This window comes from Chiloscyllium plagiosum, unplaced genomic scaffold (genome assembly GCF_037043375.1).
Source record: "Chiloscyllium plagiosum isolate Xiang-an unplaced genomic scaffold, Cpla_swu_hap1 HiC_scaffold_6, whole genome shotgun sequence".
Lineage (NCBI taxonomy): Eukaryota > Metazoa > Chordata > Chondrichthyes > Orectolobiformes > Hemiscylliidae > Chiloscyllium > Chiloscyllium plagiosum.
Window position 1 is genome coordinate 29,305,240 of NW_028270144.1, and position 18,193 is coordinate 29,323,432.

At 40.0% G+C, this 18,193-nt stretch overlaps 1 protein-coding gene across 2 annotated transcripts in view; it reads right to left on the reverse strand.

Moving 5' to 3' along the window:
* Positions 1–18,193, reverse strand: part of klf12b (Kruppel like factor 12b) — a 283,688-nt gene that overhangs the window by 159,058 nt on the left and 106,437 nt on the right. For both annotated transcript variants that reach the window (XM_087987944.1, XM_043691384.2), the window contains exon 2: positions 7,530–7,628. In XM_087987944.1, coding sequence (XP_087844070.1) covers positions 7,530–7,595 — 66 coding nt within the window. In that variant the 5' untranslated portion in view covers positions 7,596–7,628. The remainder of the gene's footprint in view (positions 1–7,529; positions 7,629–18,193) is intronic.

Sequence of the window (18,193 nt, forward strand, 5' to 3'; positions counted from 1 at the left end):
CACTGACAATCTATAAATTGCAGCCAACCTAACACTTCTTGCAATAAGTTGGTGTTGTCTGTGGCTCAGTTGGTATCAACTCGTTGTAGGTTCAAAACCCACTCCAGGACCTGAACAGACCATCCAATGCAGTACTGAAGGAATTCTGGACTATTGAAGGTGCTGTCCTAGGATGAAATGTTAATCAAAGGTCCATGTGCACTCTCAGATGGATGTAAAAGATCCTTTGACACTGCTTCAAAGACTCAATGTGATGGGGTTCAGGTACTCCAAAATGTCCTGGCTAATAGTCATTCTTCAATACACAAAATAACTGTCCAATCATTATCACAGCACTGCTTGTGGATGCTTCTAGTGTACAAACTAGCTGCTGCATTTACTAAATTATAGTAGGAGTACTTGGGAATGTTCTGTGGTCATGAAAGGCACCATACAAATTCAAGTTTTTTTCACTTTAAGTGTTCTAATTGCCAGCATGAACAGTGGAGAAAACATGGCTGTCAGGAAAATCTTCAATTTACTGGCACCATCTCCTTTATGTTGTTGCATATTGGGTTGTGATTAAAGGAATGAGAAGCCAGTCACCATAATTATTGTGTACTGGGAAGAACGGCCATCTGAATCATATGATGAAATTACCAGTTTGAATTCACTCGTATGTATCAACAATTATTAACACAAAGATAGACATGTTGGTATACAGAAAACAAAGTATGCACATACAGAAGCCATTTGGCAAAGAAAAAAGGCATATTTACAGTTTGAGTACAAAATGATTGAGAACTGAAAGGCAAAGGTGAAAGATACAAAGATAAAAGGTCAAGGGAAATATTTTGATCACCGTGTTTGAATGGTCTGAAAGTACTATATAGAATTACAGAATGTACAGCACAGGAACAAGTAATTTAATCTACATTTCCTGACTTACTTTGTCAAATTCTTTCTCCCTTGTGCATTTATTCAACTCCCCCTTAAATGTATCCATAACATTTGTTTCAACTGTTCCTCGTGGTACTGGTTTTCACATTCTAACAACTCTCTAGATAAACGAAAACATGCATTTTTATAGCACCTTGCATGATGATCAGATGTCTCAAAGTGTTTTACATCTAATGAAATGCTTCTGAAGAGTAGTCACTGCTGTAATGTAGGAACCAACTCAGCTAATTTATGCACACTCAGTAATATAACAAAAATGACATAATTTTGTGATAGTGATGTTCATCATTGGATAAATTTTGACCAGGCCATCAGGCAACAATTCTCCTCCAAATTAGCATTTGGGAATATTTTACCTTCCTGGAAGATCAGATTTATCCTTGATTTAACATCTCTTCAGTCAATTAGGCACTTTCTTAGCACTCACTGTTTGAGTCAAGTCCTAGAATGGGACTGAGATCACAAGTACTACCAACTGACATCCAGGTTGTCACACACAGAGCGAAACATAATGTTTGTGATAGGGATTTCGCCCAACAGTTGGAAAAATGACCGGAGCCACACAATACCTATGCTGGTGATAGTCCACCATATTAAGTGGGATTACCCAAGGATTAGGATGCTAGGTAGGTTAATCCCACTCACTGATTTGCAAGAGCTGCTGGACTACCCATTTCTAATAGCTCTCAAATGTAGTCAATGCAACTGGGAGTGATAGCAGCTGCAGGAAATGCAACCATGAGAGCACCAGGACTGAAGGAACCCCAGGCCAAAGATGAGTGAGGGAAAAATGCAGGCTGTGGGACTGGGGGGATAGGAAGTGGGTCAGAGGCAACAGCAGGTGAGGTGGCCCTCAGTGGTTTCCCCGACGCCTCTCCTGACAATCTGATTCCAGGTTGATCACTATGTCTCCCCTGTCCTGGTGCCTGTAAGTAAACAGGACATACTTCACTTTGCAGACTCACTACATCATGACTCTTCTGCTTGCCACTGGGTGAAAATCAGCAGCAGTGGTTGAGGCCCATTGGTGGGCATCAATTCCCCACTAAAGAATTTAATTAATGTCAGGGTGGTAAGGTGTCAGTGAATCTTCCCACCTGAACTTAACTGTGGGGAAGTGGGATAGCACAGACTGTACCCCGTTGCTAAGTATTAGTCCTGGCTAAAATCTACTGTTTGCTACAGCCACAATCCCAGACTCTTCTGGAGTACTGCATCCAGTTCTGGTCTCCCTGTTACAAGAAGGGTACTATGAAGCTTGGGAGGTTTCAGAAGAGATTTACCGGGAGGTTGCTGGGAATGGAAGGTTCGAGTTAAGAAGAAAGGCTGAAGAGGCAGGGATTTTTCTCACTGGAACCTAGAAGATCAACTTTATATCAGTTTAGAAAATAATGAGGGGTATAGATAAGGTGAATGGTAGGTGTCTTTCCCTTTGGATGGGGGATTTCAAGACTAGGGCGCATATTTTTAAGGTGAGAGGAGAAAAATTTTAAAAAGACATGAGGGGCAATTTTTTTTACAAGAGTGGTTCATGTGTGGAATGAATTTCCAGACTAAGTGGCAGATCTTGGTACAGTAACAACATTGAAAAGACATTTGGATAAATGCAGGAATGTGAAATGTTTGGAGGGATACGGGCCAAGCACATGCAGGTGGGACTAGGATAGTTTGGGATTATGGTCGGCATGGACTTTTTGCACTCAAGGGTCTGTTTCCGTGCTGTATGACTCTATGACTCTATTACTCTAATTAAATCTGTGCTCACCCACCTCCAGACCTGCTTCTACAGTGCATTAAATTCCATCCAAATTTTAACAAAGTTGCTTTTCCTGAATTCTTGATTAGATTTATTAGAGATCATCCTATATTTGGTCTTAATAAAGAGCATGCATGATTGAAAATATAAAAATACACCATAGAATGAAATAACATGCAAATAAAAACAGATAATGAAATGTACTGAAAAGGATGGAATTCTGAAATTAAAGCAGGAAATACTGGAAACGCATATGAGGCCCACCCATCCTAAAAAGGGGGAAACAAACCACACCTCAAACTTTGGCAGAGCTATGTCCTCAACACTGGTTAACACCCAGAGCTTCAATGCTTCTCCATCAAACGCCAACTGACCCCCTTCCACTTCCCCAGGAGCTCTGTTTTGTAAAAAATGAAAATCCTTGCACTGGAATTTATTAAAACCAGTTTAGACCATAGTGCTGATTTCAAGAGAGAAAACAAAAGCAGATACTGTTTGTGAAGTTTTAATAGAGTTTGTTTGTAGAACTGTAGAAAATCAAGGCCAATTTGGGCCCCCATTTGAGAAACTGAAAACATGAAGAATTAAAATAAGTGAAAATAGTCAAAAACATTTTTCACAATGCTTGTGATGGTATCTTGGTTTTGCCACTTTATTGATCACTGGGTGCTGGAAAAACACTCAGACATGACAAATTCTGCAAAAATGACTAAACATGCCAATGCAATGGTATTTTCTACATATGAAATGCCTCTAACGATTTCCATTGAAAGTTTGCTGCTATGGGAAAACGTCAATAAGAGTTCATGGGGTTTCCCACAGATGTCACTCTTAGTCAGCAAGGCTCAACAGATTACATGCTCAGTTCCCACGTCTATGCCTGTAAGTCACATGCCATTTTATGAAAATGGTTAGATTGTACTTGTATAGCACTTCTGCTTCATTCATGGAATGTGAGTATCCCAATGCAATTAAATAAACATAGGTTCAAGATCAATTAGGGCTGGGTATGCCAGCAACACACACACACCCCATAAAGGAATTAAAAATAAGTTTTGGATAATCCTGTAAGTTCTTATTTTCATACTACAGCATCGATACAGAGGCACTGGATAAAGTGCAAAAATGATTTACAAGGACGGTATTAAAAATGACAGGTTGGGACTAACAAGGAAGACTTAACGGGCTTGGGATGCTTTCTTTCAAAAAGAGAAAGTTGACAAGCTAATGGAATATTTTTACACTAAAGGGGTTTGATAGGGTACACGTTCCACAGGATAGATGTATAAGTCATTATAAATATACAAGTCACCAATAAATTCATTGAAAGTTCAGTAGAAACTAATATTAGGAAGTGATAAGAATGCAAATTTACTATTACATGGAGAAGGCGAAGTGAATAGATATTCTAAGGGGAAGTTTGATAAATATATGAAAATGAAGGAATTTGAAGTTATATTGAAGTAGAGTGGGAAGTATATCATGCTGATATCCGGTCCTGTAAATACAACATAATGCAGTGTAAACATATTGACATTCTTTATAGCCTTCGTTTTGCTTCTATGGATTAGTCTGACTTTGTTGGTTAAGAACATAAGAATATAACAAAAAGGAACAAGAGTATGCTGTTTGCTGCCCCCAGAGTCAAAATGTGTGATGTTGGAAAAGCACAGCATGTCAGATAGTATCCAAGGAATAGGAGAGTCGATGTTTCAGGCATAAGTCTTTTATCAGGAATGCGGAGGGGGAAGGGGGCTGAGTGATAATTAGGGGAGTAGGGGTAGAGCTGGTGGTAAGGTAGCTGGGATGGTGATAAGTGGATGCAGGTGGGAGGTAATTGTGATAGGTCTGTGGGGAGAGTGGAACGGAAAGATGATGGACAGGTAGGACAGGTCAAGAGGGTGGTGCCGAGTTGGAGTGTCGGATCTGAGATGAGATGACCATTTGCCATTCCACATAATTCTGTCTGATCTGATGGTAGCCTCAGCTCATTTTCCTGCCTGCTCCCCATTACTCCTGACTGCCTTGCAGATTAAAATCCCATTTAATTCAGCCTGAAGCACACTGAACGATATAGCCTCCACAACACTCTGACATGGAGAAGTCCAGAGATTAACAACCCCAAAATCTCAGGTCTTGAACACCCAAGCAGACTTAGTCAACCAATATTTGTTAACAGATAATGATTCTAAATTTCAATCATCTTTGTTCTAAGAATAGCTTTGAAAATAAATATGTCAAAGCATAACACCTGTGCAAAAGTGACAGTGTGGATGCACCACAGAAGCAAAACATTAAATTAGATATTAATGAGCAAACAGCAGTCAGTCAATCTAATCATATTTACCTTCTATTTTTTTGAATGGATATCTTGACACATATTTGACTTGCTAAGGATTGCCTCTACATGAACAAAGGTAATGTTACCCCCATCTTTGCAGAACAGTGTTAGAATAAATAGCTGCTCTAATTAATAAAATGGAAATACAATCATTATTCTATCATAAATGTGACCCTTTTTCACAAAAGGAAGAAAAAGAATAATACCTTACACATTTAAAAAAAAACTGCTGTTTATTTATGAGAAGGAAAATTTGACAGAATTGAAAATCAATGCTCACACCACGACTCACACTTTCCATTCACACAGAATTTCACTTTAATCTTCCATCAACTGTGATGTTTATCTCTGTTGTACATGGTTTAAAAATGTTTTTAAGTGGCAAGAAACATCCGAAGTATTTGTTTGAATGATATTAGAATAATGCACCTATGTGGTGAGTTGGACCCAGAATTATTTTGCAAATATTCCTGTACTTCTCTCAAGGACAGGAGAGTGAAGTCCTTGTGTAAGAAGTGATAGTGAAGTCTTCAACATAAGCAGAATAAAACCATGTTGTCTGATATTAGGCAGTACCTTCATTTGGAATTCTTTTGTCTGCAATCCAGAATTCATGCATAACATTATCTTTGCCAGTTTTTAAAAGACGCATCTCAAAATTTTCATTCTGATTTACTTACTCCTTCATGTAGTCCTTTCATTTACCTGTGTTCACTGACCTATATTGGTTGCCAGATGGGCCATGTGTTGACTTTAAAATTTTTGAGTTCAAATCTCTCCATACCTAATGTTCCTCCCCACCCCTCTATCCCGTTTAGCTCTGTAACCCTCTGAGATATGCAAGTTTCTTCTATTCTGGTCTCTTACGCATCCAAAATGATCACTCCCTCCAATGATAATTTGATGCCAGTGTTGGATTGGGGTGGACGAAGTCAGAAGACACCTGACGAAACAGCAGCACTCCCAAAGCTTGTGATTTCAGATAAACCTATTGGACTATAACCTGGTGTTGTGTGACTTCTGATTTTGTTCACTGTTGATGCCTATGCATGCAGATGTCCAACGCCCAAGTGATTTTGCTCCCTGAAGCTGTCTGCCTCTCTATTTCTCTCTCCACCATTATAATGCTCCTTAAAACCTACCTTTTTGACTAGGGCTTTTAATAATGGTCCTAATAGGTATTTGTGGCACAGCACCCAATGTTGTTTGATAACACTACTGCAAAATGCCTTGGTAAGTTTAGTACAATTGTATGGCACTTTTAATGTAAGTTGATGAACAGTAAAATTCCAACACTAACCTATAACAATAGCAGCAGCTTATATGACATACACGTTATGACTTTGATTTGTGGTCATGTGGATTTTTTGTGAGCCTATGAATTATTGTGTTCAATAAATATTAATTTATTTTAGCAAAGACAGTAAATGCCAGCACACATCCTATTTCTTGCAACAAGATTGTCTTATCGGTAAATATTCTGGTTATTGTACTACACAAGGAGATAAGCTGTTCTATAACACCACCAGCACGGAACTGTATAGTGCAAAATACAATAGCCCATTGTTAAAATGTGGCTGGGCTTAGCATGACCTTTCACTTTAAATGCTATTAAGAAATGTAAATTATAAAAAAAACAGCAACTTGAATTTATAAAGCACATTTAAGATAGTAAAAGATTCCAAATCAATTCCAAGGAACAATTATCCAACAAAACTTGACATTAAGCCATGTTAGAGAATATGAAGATGAGTCACCAACATCTTATTTGGGCAGGTGGTCTTAAATATTGTCTTAAGAGATGAAAAAGAGCTCCAGAGGGGAAAGATTTAGGAAGGGAATTCCAGAGTTTAAAGTATTGCCTGCTGCAGGCCTTGGTAATTCAATTCATACTCAAGAGACCAGAATTGATGGAGCAAGTAAAAAGCTAACTGCTGTGGCTAAGGAATGCTTTCGGATTGGCAGCCATCAATATTAATTGCTAGCTCCAATCCAGAAGAAAGCAGCACTGATTTAGGGTCTCCTCTTCTGAAAAAATGTGCTGCGTTTTCATTGTAGCTTTCAACTTTTAGGTTTTCTTTGTATAAGCTTACATTCATAAATCAGGTGCTAATGTGAAAGAGTGCACCACTTTAAAATGAGTTACCTGTCGGACTTTTGAACACAGTATAAAACTGTACTAATCCTATATTCCAGAGACGCTGGAAATGTCCATAATATGAACATATTTGAAAGGGAAAGAAAACCTGTAATCCAGCCAATTTAAAATTTACTGCACTCACAGAATTTTCTCAAGTTTCGAGTGCAGTGATATCATGTCACAGTACAGTTGTGTGTTCCCTAGATTTCAGACCAGACGTCAACAGGAATGGGGGAGGGGTGAAGATAGATGTGAACAGTGTAGGACAGGCGGAGAGGAGATTGGCTTTAGAAAGGTCTGGAAATAATTACTGCTATTGGGGAAAAGGGAATTGTCTGGAAACCTCGGCTTACCCCTCGCTCAGATTCCAGAAGCTCTGGTTTGACTCTTGCCATCGGCATCCCATCAAGCATTAGCATTATGTTCTCAAAGGTGTCTTTGCTGTTCGAGCACTGCAGAGAAAGTGAAAAATAGTTATGTGTGAGAGGGCCATTTTACTTGTACTTTTGTCTCTCGCATCACCACCCTCTCCATGCCAGCTGAAATTATTTAAACAAATGCCAGTTATTGCAAACATGCAGCTTGAACCATTAAGACTGTTCCAATACTGGATTTACAGCTTACAATGCCAGACTTTCAATAGGCTAAGTTGATGTTCTGTGACAGGCCTCCTCGTGTCTGTGTGCCTCTTGTTCAGAGACCCAAGAGGACCTTGTCCTCATCCTGCTTTGTTTGAAATGCAAGCTCCCTTTCGGAATCCAGCCAGGGATACATGAAGAGCAAATGCCTCAGGCTACATTACTGACAGACATTGAAGGATGAACGGATGGAACGGAGTCCCCTTGAGGGAGCATTGCTCAAAAAGAAAGCAGCTGCTTCACATAAGGATGTCCATGCCACGCAGAAATGGAACAGTTACGAGCAAGAAAAAGATTTGAGAAATGGGTGATTAATGAACTGTCGGAAAAAAAGTCATACGCCATTTGTAGTCTTTTTTTCCCTCACTGCCCTATCGTAACTGATTTCATAACAAGTATTTCACAGTTCACTATGAACATTATATTCATTACTCCAATGATCCAGAGGAGAGGACGGCATTGAATAACAGCTTTTCATTGGTTATATAATCCATCAAGTGATGCAAAGTCAAGTTTATGCATTCTTTTCCAGCCCAAGGTCTCCTGTCGACTTCACCCATGTCATGATTTTAGCGAGCATTGTACTTACTTTGGACATGTTTTCTTTGCTACTCCTTCGTCATTTCTGCCACCTCCAAACAGACCCCACCACCAGGGATATATTTCCCTCCCCTCCCCTATCAGCGGTCCGGAAAGACCACTCCCTACACGACTCTCTCGTCAGATCCACACCCCCCACTAACCCAACCTCCACTCCCGGCACCTTCCCCTCAACTGCAAGAAATGCAAAACTTGCGCCCACACCTCCCCTTTCACTTCCCTCCAACGCCCCAAGGGATCCTTCCATATCCGTCAGAAATTCACCTGCACCTCCACACACATCATTTACTGCATCCGCTGCACCCGGTGTGGCCTCCTATACATTGGGAAGACAGGTCGTCTACTTGCGCAACGTTTCAGAGAACACCTTTGGGACACCCGGACCAACCAACCCAACCGCCCTGTGGCTGAACACTTTAACTCCCCCTCCCACTCCGCCAAGGACATGCAGGTCCTTGGCCTCCTCCATCGCCAGACCATGGCAACACAACGCCTGGAGGAAGAGCGCCTCATCTTCCGCCTAGGAACCCTCCAACCACAAGGGATGAACTCAGATTTCTCCAGTTTCCTCATTTCCCCTCCCCCCACCTTTTCTCAGTCCCAACTCTCAGACTCAGCACCGCCTTCTTGACCTGCAATCTTCTTCCCGACCTCTCCGCCCCCACCCCCTCTCCGGCTTATCACCCTCACCTTAACCTCCTTCCACCTATCATATTCCCAACGCCCCTCCCCCAAGTCCCTTCTCCCTACCTTTTATCTTAGCCTGCTTGGCACACCCTCCTCATTCCTGAAGAAGGGCTTATGCCGGAAACGTCGATTCTCCTGTTCCTTTGATGCTGCCTGACCTGCTGCACTTTTCCAGCAACACATTTTTAAACTTTGCTACTCAATACCAGAGTACAGCAGAAACCAGAGTCACTCCAACTCAGGTGGCTGATGGGTTGGTTTGCGAAGCAGTATGATGCCAACAATGTGGGTTCAATTCCTGCACCAACTAAGGTTACCCTGAAGGACTCTCCTTGCCAACCTCTCCCCTCGCCTGAGGAATAGTGGCCCTTGGATTAAATCATCACCAATTGTCTCTCTCTAATGAAAGATCAGACCTGTGCTCTGGTAAGACTCTGGCGACTTGATTATGATGGCAGCAGAAATCCAAGTACCTGCACTCCCTGAATACCCTTCTTACCTCTGAATAAACCACGAGGCCATGCGATATGGAAGTTGGTCATTCTGCCCATCAAGTTTGCTCCACCATTCAATGAGATCATTGGCTGACCTGAAAATCTTCAACTTAATTTGTCTGCCTTTTCCAATAACCCCCAATTCCTTTATTGTTTAGAAATTTATCTCAGCCTTAATCATACTTATCGACCCAGCCACAACAGCTCTCTGTTGTAAATAATTTTACAGATTCACTACCTTCAGAGAAGAAATTCCTCCTCATCTCGGTCTTAAACAAGTGGTCCTTTAGTTTGCAATTATGGTTTCTAGTCCTAAACATTGCTGCAAAGGAAACAACCTCTAACCTGTGAAGTCCCACAAGAATCATGTATGTTTCAGTAAGGTCACCTCTTATTCTTTTGTATTCCAATGAATATGCACTCAACCTCTCCTCATGAGACAGTCCTTCCATACCCAGGATCAGCCAAATGAATCATCTCTAGTCTACTTAAAATATCATCATATCTTTCCTTAAATAAGGGAACTAAAAGTGTTCACAATATTCCAGCTGTGGTCTGACTCATCTCTTGTATGGTTTTAGTAAAATCTCCCTACTTTTATAAGCCATTCCCTTTGAGGTAAAGGTCAACATTCCATTTGCCTTCCTGAGTACCCAATCAACTTGGATGCTAGCTCTCTGTGGTTCATGCATGCAGACTCCCAAATCCTTCTGTTCCACTGTTTTCTGCAGTCATTCTCTACTTAAACATATTCAGCTCATCTATTTTTTATGCTAATGTGCACAACCACACACTTCCACATTTTATGTTCCGTCTGCCTAAATTTTTGCCCACTCACCTAACCTGTCTATATCGCTCTGCAGTCCCTTAATTTCACCAATTGCCTTCCCACCTATGTTTGTGACATTTGCAAAACTTGGAGGAATGCACTGTCACCAAGTCATTAATATATTTTCTAAATAACTGTAAATAAATATTAGCAATGATCCTTGTGGCAGTCCATTAGTTACAGTTTGCCATCGCTGTCCTGATTTCCCCCCTTCTATTGGTTAGCCAATCCTCCAATAGAAGGCAGAGATGGGAAAGGGGTTGTGGTTTCAGGATGACAATGTGTAACTGAATTATATCTTCACTCAGATTTTAACAAAATGTTCTCTTCACTGACCCTCCAAATCAGTTTGCCACTTGTATTTTTCTATAAAAGGCTCACCATTTTCCAGTGTGGAGAACAGGATAAGAATTTCATTGACTGCTACAACATGCTATGTGTGCACATGAACATTTCCCCTGCATTCAATTTCCAGCAGTCTGCAATGGGGAAGAAACTCTGATAAAACTGGAATGTTTTCGTAATTAACTTATCATACTGCGAATTAACTATGCCCAAGTAAGGACAACTAACATACTTTCACACCAAGGACAAATAAAAACTATACAGTCATATTTATCATCAAGTGCCTCACCAATCTTAAGGAACAATCTCTCCCATTTCATCAAAACCTGCTCTTCACCCTGCATATACCCCCTGTAATACTGGCATGATCAGAAGCTTGTCACATACGAAAATATAGACACCATGTTCCATTTTAGACCATGTTTATACTCAGCTTTGTTCTTCCCTCTGCATGATTGATGAACTCTCATGCCAATTCAACTCGGTGATCCTCCATTAGTTTAACTCATTTACTCCTGGAATATAGCTGACAGTGGCAAGGCTAGCATTTCTTGCCATCCCAAAGTTGACGGGACTGCTTAGTTTTGCTCAGCCACCTCAGAGTGCAGTTAAAGTGTCAATCACATTGATGCAAAACTGGAGTTATATATAGACTAGACCAGGAACAAACAGCAATGTCATTTCTTTGAGTTAGCCAGTTGTTTTTTGCAACAATCTGACAGCATCATAGTGACTTTTGTTGATGCCAACCTTTTGTTTCCAGACTTCTTGTGAATTTAAATATTTCATCTGCCATGGTGATACTTGATCCTGTACTGTCAGAATTATTGCTCCAGAACACTGTGTTACAAGGACAGTGATATACTCTCTGTCTTGGAATGCAGGGAGGCAAAAAAGATCTCATATGGCACACGCTCAAATTGTTCCTCTCCCTCTATAGGAGACAGGGAGTTCAGCTTTTAATCACAACAGCTGGATTAGATTGAACTATGCATCCCATGAGTGAAGGGATAATGTACTAACTCAATAGACTGCTCAATCCCTGTTGAATAATTGCATTAAAAAGTCACACCCCAGTGGACTCATGTAGCTAACTTAGATTTACAGTTCTGAGGAAAACACACAGCCTTCTCTGTACCTCCTCCAGCCACATCAGTGTTCTGAAATTTGTGCTCCTCCAATTTTGGCCTCTCGACACTCCAAATTTTAAAAAACTCAATGTCTTCAATTGTCTATTCCCTCCATAATCTAGAATTCCCTCCTTAAATCCATCTACCTCTCTTCCTTTTGTAGTTTGGCAGCAAGTTGTTGACAGTGCTTCTGTTAAGTGCCTTGCAATGTTAAAAGCATTACATAAATACAAATTAGTTTTGTTGATGAATAAATACAAAAATCAAAACAAATATACCCTTGTAAAATAATTATGAACTCAATATCATCTACTCTAGTTAATAAATCAATTCTCACCTATTAATATTGCAAACACGACATTTCCACTTAACTCAATAATACCTAAAATTAAGTTAATTGTTCAATTTGTGAACCGCGCTGAATGAACATAAATTAGGGGCTACGAGATTGATTTTGACTTTGCATGAGAGTATAAAATGAGTGTTAGGGAACCAGCAGCACATTTACAACTTCCTCAAATTTTATCTCCATTCAAGTCAATGAAAATAAAAAGAAATTTAGTTCCTGACTTGTCACCAATTTTACACAGAGGTCCAATGTCAAGAGCTACCCCTATACAGTTGAGAACTCAAGTCAGTGAAGGATGGGAGATAGATAGAAAAAAAAAGTTAACTTACATTGCCTCAATATTTACTTTGGGAACAATAATTCAGGCATGTATCTGCCACATCTTCTTGTGGCATTTTAAGATTACTTCTCCAAAATTCCCAGCCAACAAGAAACTTCCCTTCAAATGACAATTAACAAATTTAATTTGCACTCTAATATTTTAAGAATGTATGCCAATTTACTTTTGATCAATGAATAACCTAGAGAACTCTGTGGCAATTGAAATGACAGGTTCTTGAATTATCACATATTTATAGCTCATAAACTTCAGTGATAATGAACAATTAACCGTAGTCATGCTAAATTTTGAGACACCAGTTGTCCCTCAGAAGAGATAAATATGGGTCTAAGATAACAGAAGATACTTGACACTCAGTTAACCAACAACTTCTTAGGCCAACACCCTACTTCTGCAAGTTCCATCGCATAAAACTGTCAACATTTCTATCTCACCTCATCTCTAATAAAAGGTCCCTGACCTAAAATGTTACAACTGGCAACCTATGTGGAGAGAGAAAAACAGTATTCCGGTATTTTCTGCTTTTATTTTAGGCTTTCAAAGTGGGAAGGGGGTTGCTTAGTCTGTGCACAATTGTGGGATGGGATCACATCCATCATCCTTGGAAGCAGATCAATTATTCTAGAAGATTTGGAGCAATCGCATTTTTTTTAAAGAAAGCTATTTTGAAGAAACGGGCTTTTTTTAAAAAAAGCAGCCTGACACATTACAACACCTCTGCAGTGGTAATTGCTTCTCTAAAGCACATATACTGAATGAGTGAACAGGAAAATATCATTAAGGCCCTCTGATCTTACCTTTCAAATGATTCCTGAAACCAGATAATCATTCACATCTCCCAAGGGATTTTAAACCATATGTCATGGAGAAATTGAACTAACTTCATGGAATTGCTCAGGACTGGGAGATGCCAATGACCCCAGCCGGCCAGGTTGGAGTGCAGACTGTCTGCTCATTACTGTCAGGATAGTGATAGTGGCCGAATAAAAATCCCTCATCAGCAATTGATTAAGTCTGTGGGTTAATGTATTTAAAACAGGAAAACAAGTTATGAAGCAGACACTACATGAAAACAACTCATTTATCATTGTAAGCTTGCCTATCCACAAGCAGACTAATTGGCAGGCAGAGTCAACATTGTAAAGACATAGCAAATGGAGTCCTTTAAGGTGAACTTTCTTAAAGACTAGCTAGCCAACTATTTTCACTATTATCCTGCACAATTGAGAACTAACGACACTGGAATGGTAACAAGTTAAAAATTATACAAGACCAGGTTATAGTCCAACAGGTTTATTTGGAAGCACTAGCTTTCGAAGCACTGCTTCTTCATCAGGTGGTTGTGGAGCAGAATCATAAGACACAGAATTTATAGCAACAGGATTGCAGTGTCATGGAATGTAATATTAAACAAATTTAGCTTAAGTCATTCATCTTTCAGAATTATCATGTTAGTTTCGGTTCCTTCATATGTAAGCCTTAGACTTTTTTAAAGTTACATTCTCAAGATAGCTTTAATAATAGGTGCCATCTCAGCTCAGATAATACATTGAGGTTGTGAAATTAAAGTCTGTCTGTGTCCCAGTGTTAGGTCAAACTGATTCTATTTCTAAAGCGGGATTTACACAATCTTAAATGGATTTATGCAGTTTATGAGCAAAATAAAATGTAATTCTGTGTTCACCCCACAAACTTGTATGTGTGTGTGCGCGCGCGCGCAGGGTAGATGAATGGGTGTGTGTGTGTGTGTGTGAGAGAGTGTGTCTGTGAGAGAGTGTGGGTATGTGTGTGAGTGTAAAGGGGTATAAGTCTGTGAAAGGGTGCTTGTGAGTGTGGAAGTGTATGTGTGAGCGTATGAGAGCTTGTCAAAACTGAGGACTGCAGATGCTGGAAACAGAGTTTAGATCAGAGTGGTGCTGGAAAAGCACAGCAGGTCAGGCAGCATCCGAGGAGCAGGAAAACCGACGCTTCGGGCAAAAGCCCTTCATCAGGAATAGAGATAGGGTCTGCGTGAGTATGTGGGTCTGTAGGAGTGTATGTGTGTGTGTGTGTGTGTGTGTGTGTCTGAGAGAGAGAGATATAGAGAGAGAAAGAGAGAGAGTAGTGCATTGGGGTCACCTGTACTGTGACATCAACCCAAAGTCCCAGTTGACCATATCCATGGGTACCCAGCTTAGTTATCAGCCTCTGCTCAGCCACTTTGCATTGTTGCCTGTCCCGAAGGAAGATGGTCACCCAAAGGTCAGAGGTTGAATCCTCCCGATTGGGAGGGAACACTCCAGTCTGTTGATTGTTGTGCGAGTTCCACTCATCCATTGCCATAGCCTCTGGTCAGTCTCGCCAATGTACCATGCCTCAGAGCATCCTTGCCTGCAGCGTATGAGATAGACAATGTTGGTCGAGTCACATGAGTACCTGCCAAGTACATGGTGGGTGGTGTTCCCACGTATAATGGTGATATTCATGTCCACACTCTGATGTCTTGCAGTGTCTGCCGTGACAGGGTTGTATAGTGTTGTCGTGAAGGCCGGGCACTTTGCTGTGAACAATGATCGGTTTGAGGTTTGGTGGTTGTTAAAGGTTGTTTAATGGAAACAGGAATCCTGAAATTGGATCATGTCGGCCATTTTTAAATCCCTGCTATCATTCTGACATGGTCGTAATACTAAAAATTCAGACCACAATCAGACTGATCACTGATGGCAACGGAAATGTAAGGAGTGATTTTTATACCTTACAGTGGCAAATTTGAATGATTGGAAAGTCACATGGCACCTGAATTTCTGACAGGTGGTGATGATAGCCAACACGTTTAGTAGATTAAATAAACCTGAATATTAACAGAGAGTAGAGGATAATGCAATCAATGACAGAGAGCCCCAGGTACCTTTGTAAATCTGGAGTAGCATCTCTCTCCCTCCAGGTAGAGTGCTCTGGAAGGACATGAGTGACCATGCATTTCTGTGTTAGCCAATGGTTACGCTTAGCACAGCAGTGCAGTGATTTATTGTCGCCTTCTGCTTAGAAGTATCTTCCTTTCATTCCTCCATTGTCATGTATTAAGAAGAATTTACATGTTGATAACCAAACTGTTTGGCCATATTACAATGCACCATCCTTAGCCATCAAATCTTAGGGACTTGAACCTGTAGCTTTGGGGTCAGAGACAGAGTTGCTACCCACTGTGGTGCAAGACCTCCTCTAAGTCACATCTACCAAGAATGAAGTCTGTACCCATGAAGCCATAAACGTAATAATTAAACTAAAATCTACTCATGTTCTTGAATGCTCAAGATTTCAAAACTAAAATTTTTAACAGCAATTGAGTTCAAGTGTCAGCATATTTCACAAATCAATGTTCAATGAGCAACTGCTCTCTGAAATATAGCGCATTATTCTGGTGCAGTTGACACACTCCTCTGTGGTGGAGCCAGGAAAACGTACTCTGCAACTGGCTTGTATTTTATCTGGATATTGGATATCTGAAATGCTTTCATTTCGCAGCATTGTTATCCCTTGCTTTAAGCATAGAAAAAAATTCTCACATCAAAACAAACATAAACTGAATAATCATTAAGAGCATGGCAACTCATTTATAATACAACACAGCCATTCTGCACAGTGCTGAGACAAAAATATTCCAGGATTCAGCCAGCATAAACTTCCAACCTTGACTACTACTAAGGAGAGAGGATCAGATACATATTCAAAAAAAAACCTAAAATGTACAGGTTCTATCTCAAGCAATATTAACCAGGCATATTTTTAAATCTACTTTCTGTTTCACAGATCAGATTCAGGCTTCTCTTCTTTCATATCGAGGAAGCTAGTTTCCCAGTACTTCAAACAGCTGCTTCACAATTCTACATTTTGCAATTTCTTGCATATCTCAACAATCGTTTGCAACACTGTGAAGTGAGTGATACCCCCTGTAAATCCAACAACTAAGTTAACTGAAGCCAATAAACGTACATTTACAATATCAAGACAGTTTCTGGCAATTTAGGGAGGATTTTGATTACAAATATCAAACTAGTGTTAAAGCGCCACACTCAATGGAACAATGGAACAACCAGTGTAACAAATGGAAAGTCAGTGAATAATGTGTCCAGTTGATGATGTTAATGTAAAACTGCACATTCAAATTAAAAATAATCTAATTGCTATGCTTTGCCTTCAAATAACTAAATAATAGATGGATTTTCCTTTAAATTCTTACTAATTATAACCTTGTCCTAATCAGGTGAAATACACTCATATTTTCCAGTCAGCAGCAATTGATTGTCATTCTGTTCAATACACTTATAGCCGTACACAGACTGTTCATGTGCATTTGGGTGACAATTTGCTTTCGTCACATGTCCAACACTCTGCTGCACCCTGTAGGGGGGATCTGGGAATTGTGAACAAGGCAACTAAGGGCAACACTCTTCAACTAGATTGAAGGATCCTTACTGAGATCTATAGAATCTACATTCTGCAAGAGAAAGTCAAATATTTAAATCAAAGTAATAACACATAAAAGAAGCAAATAAGAGAAATAAATAAGGAATTAATAGGAGAGACAGAGATAAATGAGACAGAAAGAAAGGATGCTACAAAACATTAGATTACCTCTAAATCTCCAACAATACTTAAAATGTATAGTAAAGATGAAATGTCACTACCAGAATAGTTGTACCACAGCATCTAAGACTTAGAAGTTTTCTAACTAAACTGGTCAGAGACATAATTACACACCCTTTGGAGCAGATGGGACTTGAACCCAGACCTCTTGGCTCAGAGATCACATACTGCCACTGTGCCACAATATTTGAGGAGTTGCAAATAGTGCTGAACATTGTGCAATCATCTATGGAAATTCACTAATGGAAGTATCTGAAAATGACTGGGCCTAGGATACAACCCTGAGAAACTCCTACAGTAATGTCCCAGGACTGAGATGGTTGGCCTTCAGCATCCACAACCATGTTCCTTTGACTTGCAAGGTGTGATTCGAGCCAACTCTGGCTTTGTCCCCTAGTTCCTTTTGATTCCACCTTTGCTGGGGCTCCCCGATGCCACATTCAGTCAAGTGCTGCCTTGATCTAAAGGTCAGTTCATCTCACCTTGCTTTTGAAGGTCAGCACTTTCATTCATGTTTGGACCAAGGCTGTAGCAAGGTTAGCAGTAGACTAGACCTGAAACTGAGTGTCAAACAGCAAGGTTATTGCTGAGCAAATGCCATTTGATAACATGGTCAAGAAACCTTTTCATCAAGGTTCTGGTGATACGAATGAGAATTGACATTGCCTACAGCTGTCAAAACAGTCAAGAAACTCTCAAAACTATGAAGGAACTGTCCAAAATTATTCATGGAGTTAAAAAAAAGATGCTGGTTACTTCCGTGTTCCTGCAGACTAAAATCATTATAGCATATTGACCGACTTCTGAAATTCTCATTTTCATAATGAGGTGCCTGTCAAGCAAATATTTTAATGGGCAGCTCCAACAATTTATAAAATTGAACCATTTGTTTAAACAAGGAGCTATTTGAAGAAATTTCAATGTACTGAATGTTTTTGTGTTGATGAGAATTTTCTTTTCAAAGTTGATATCCTCAATC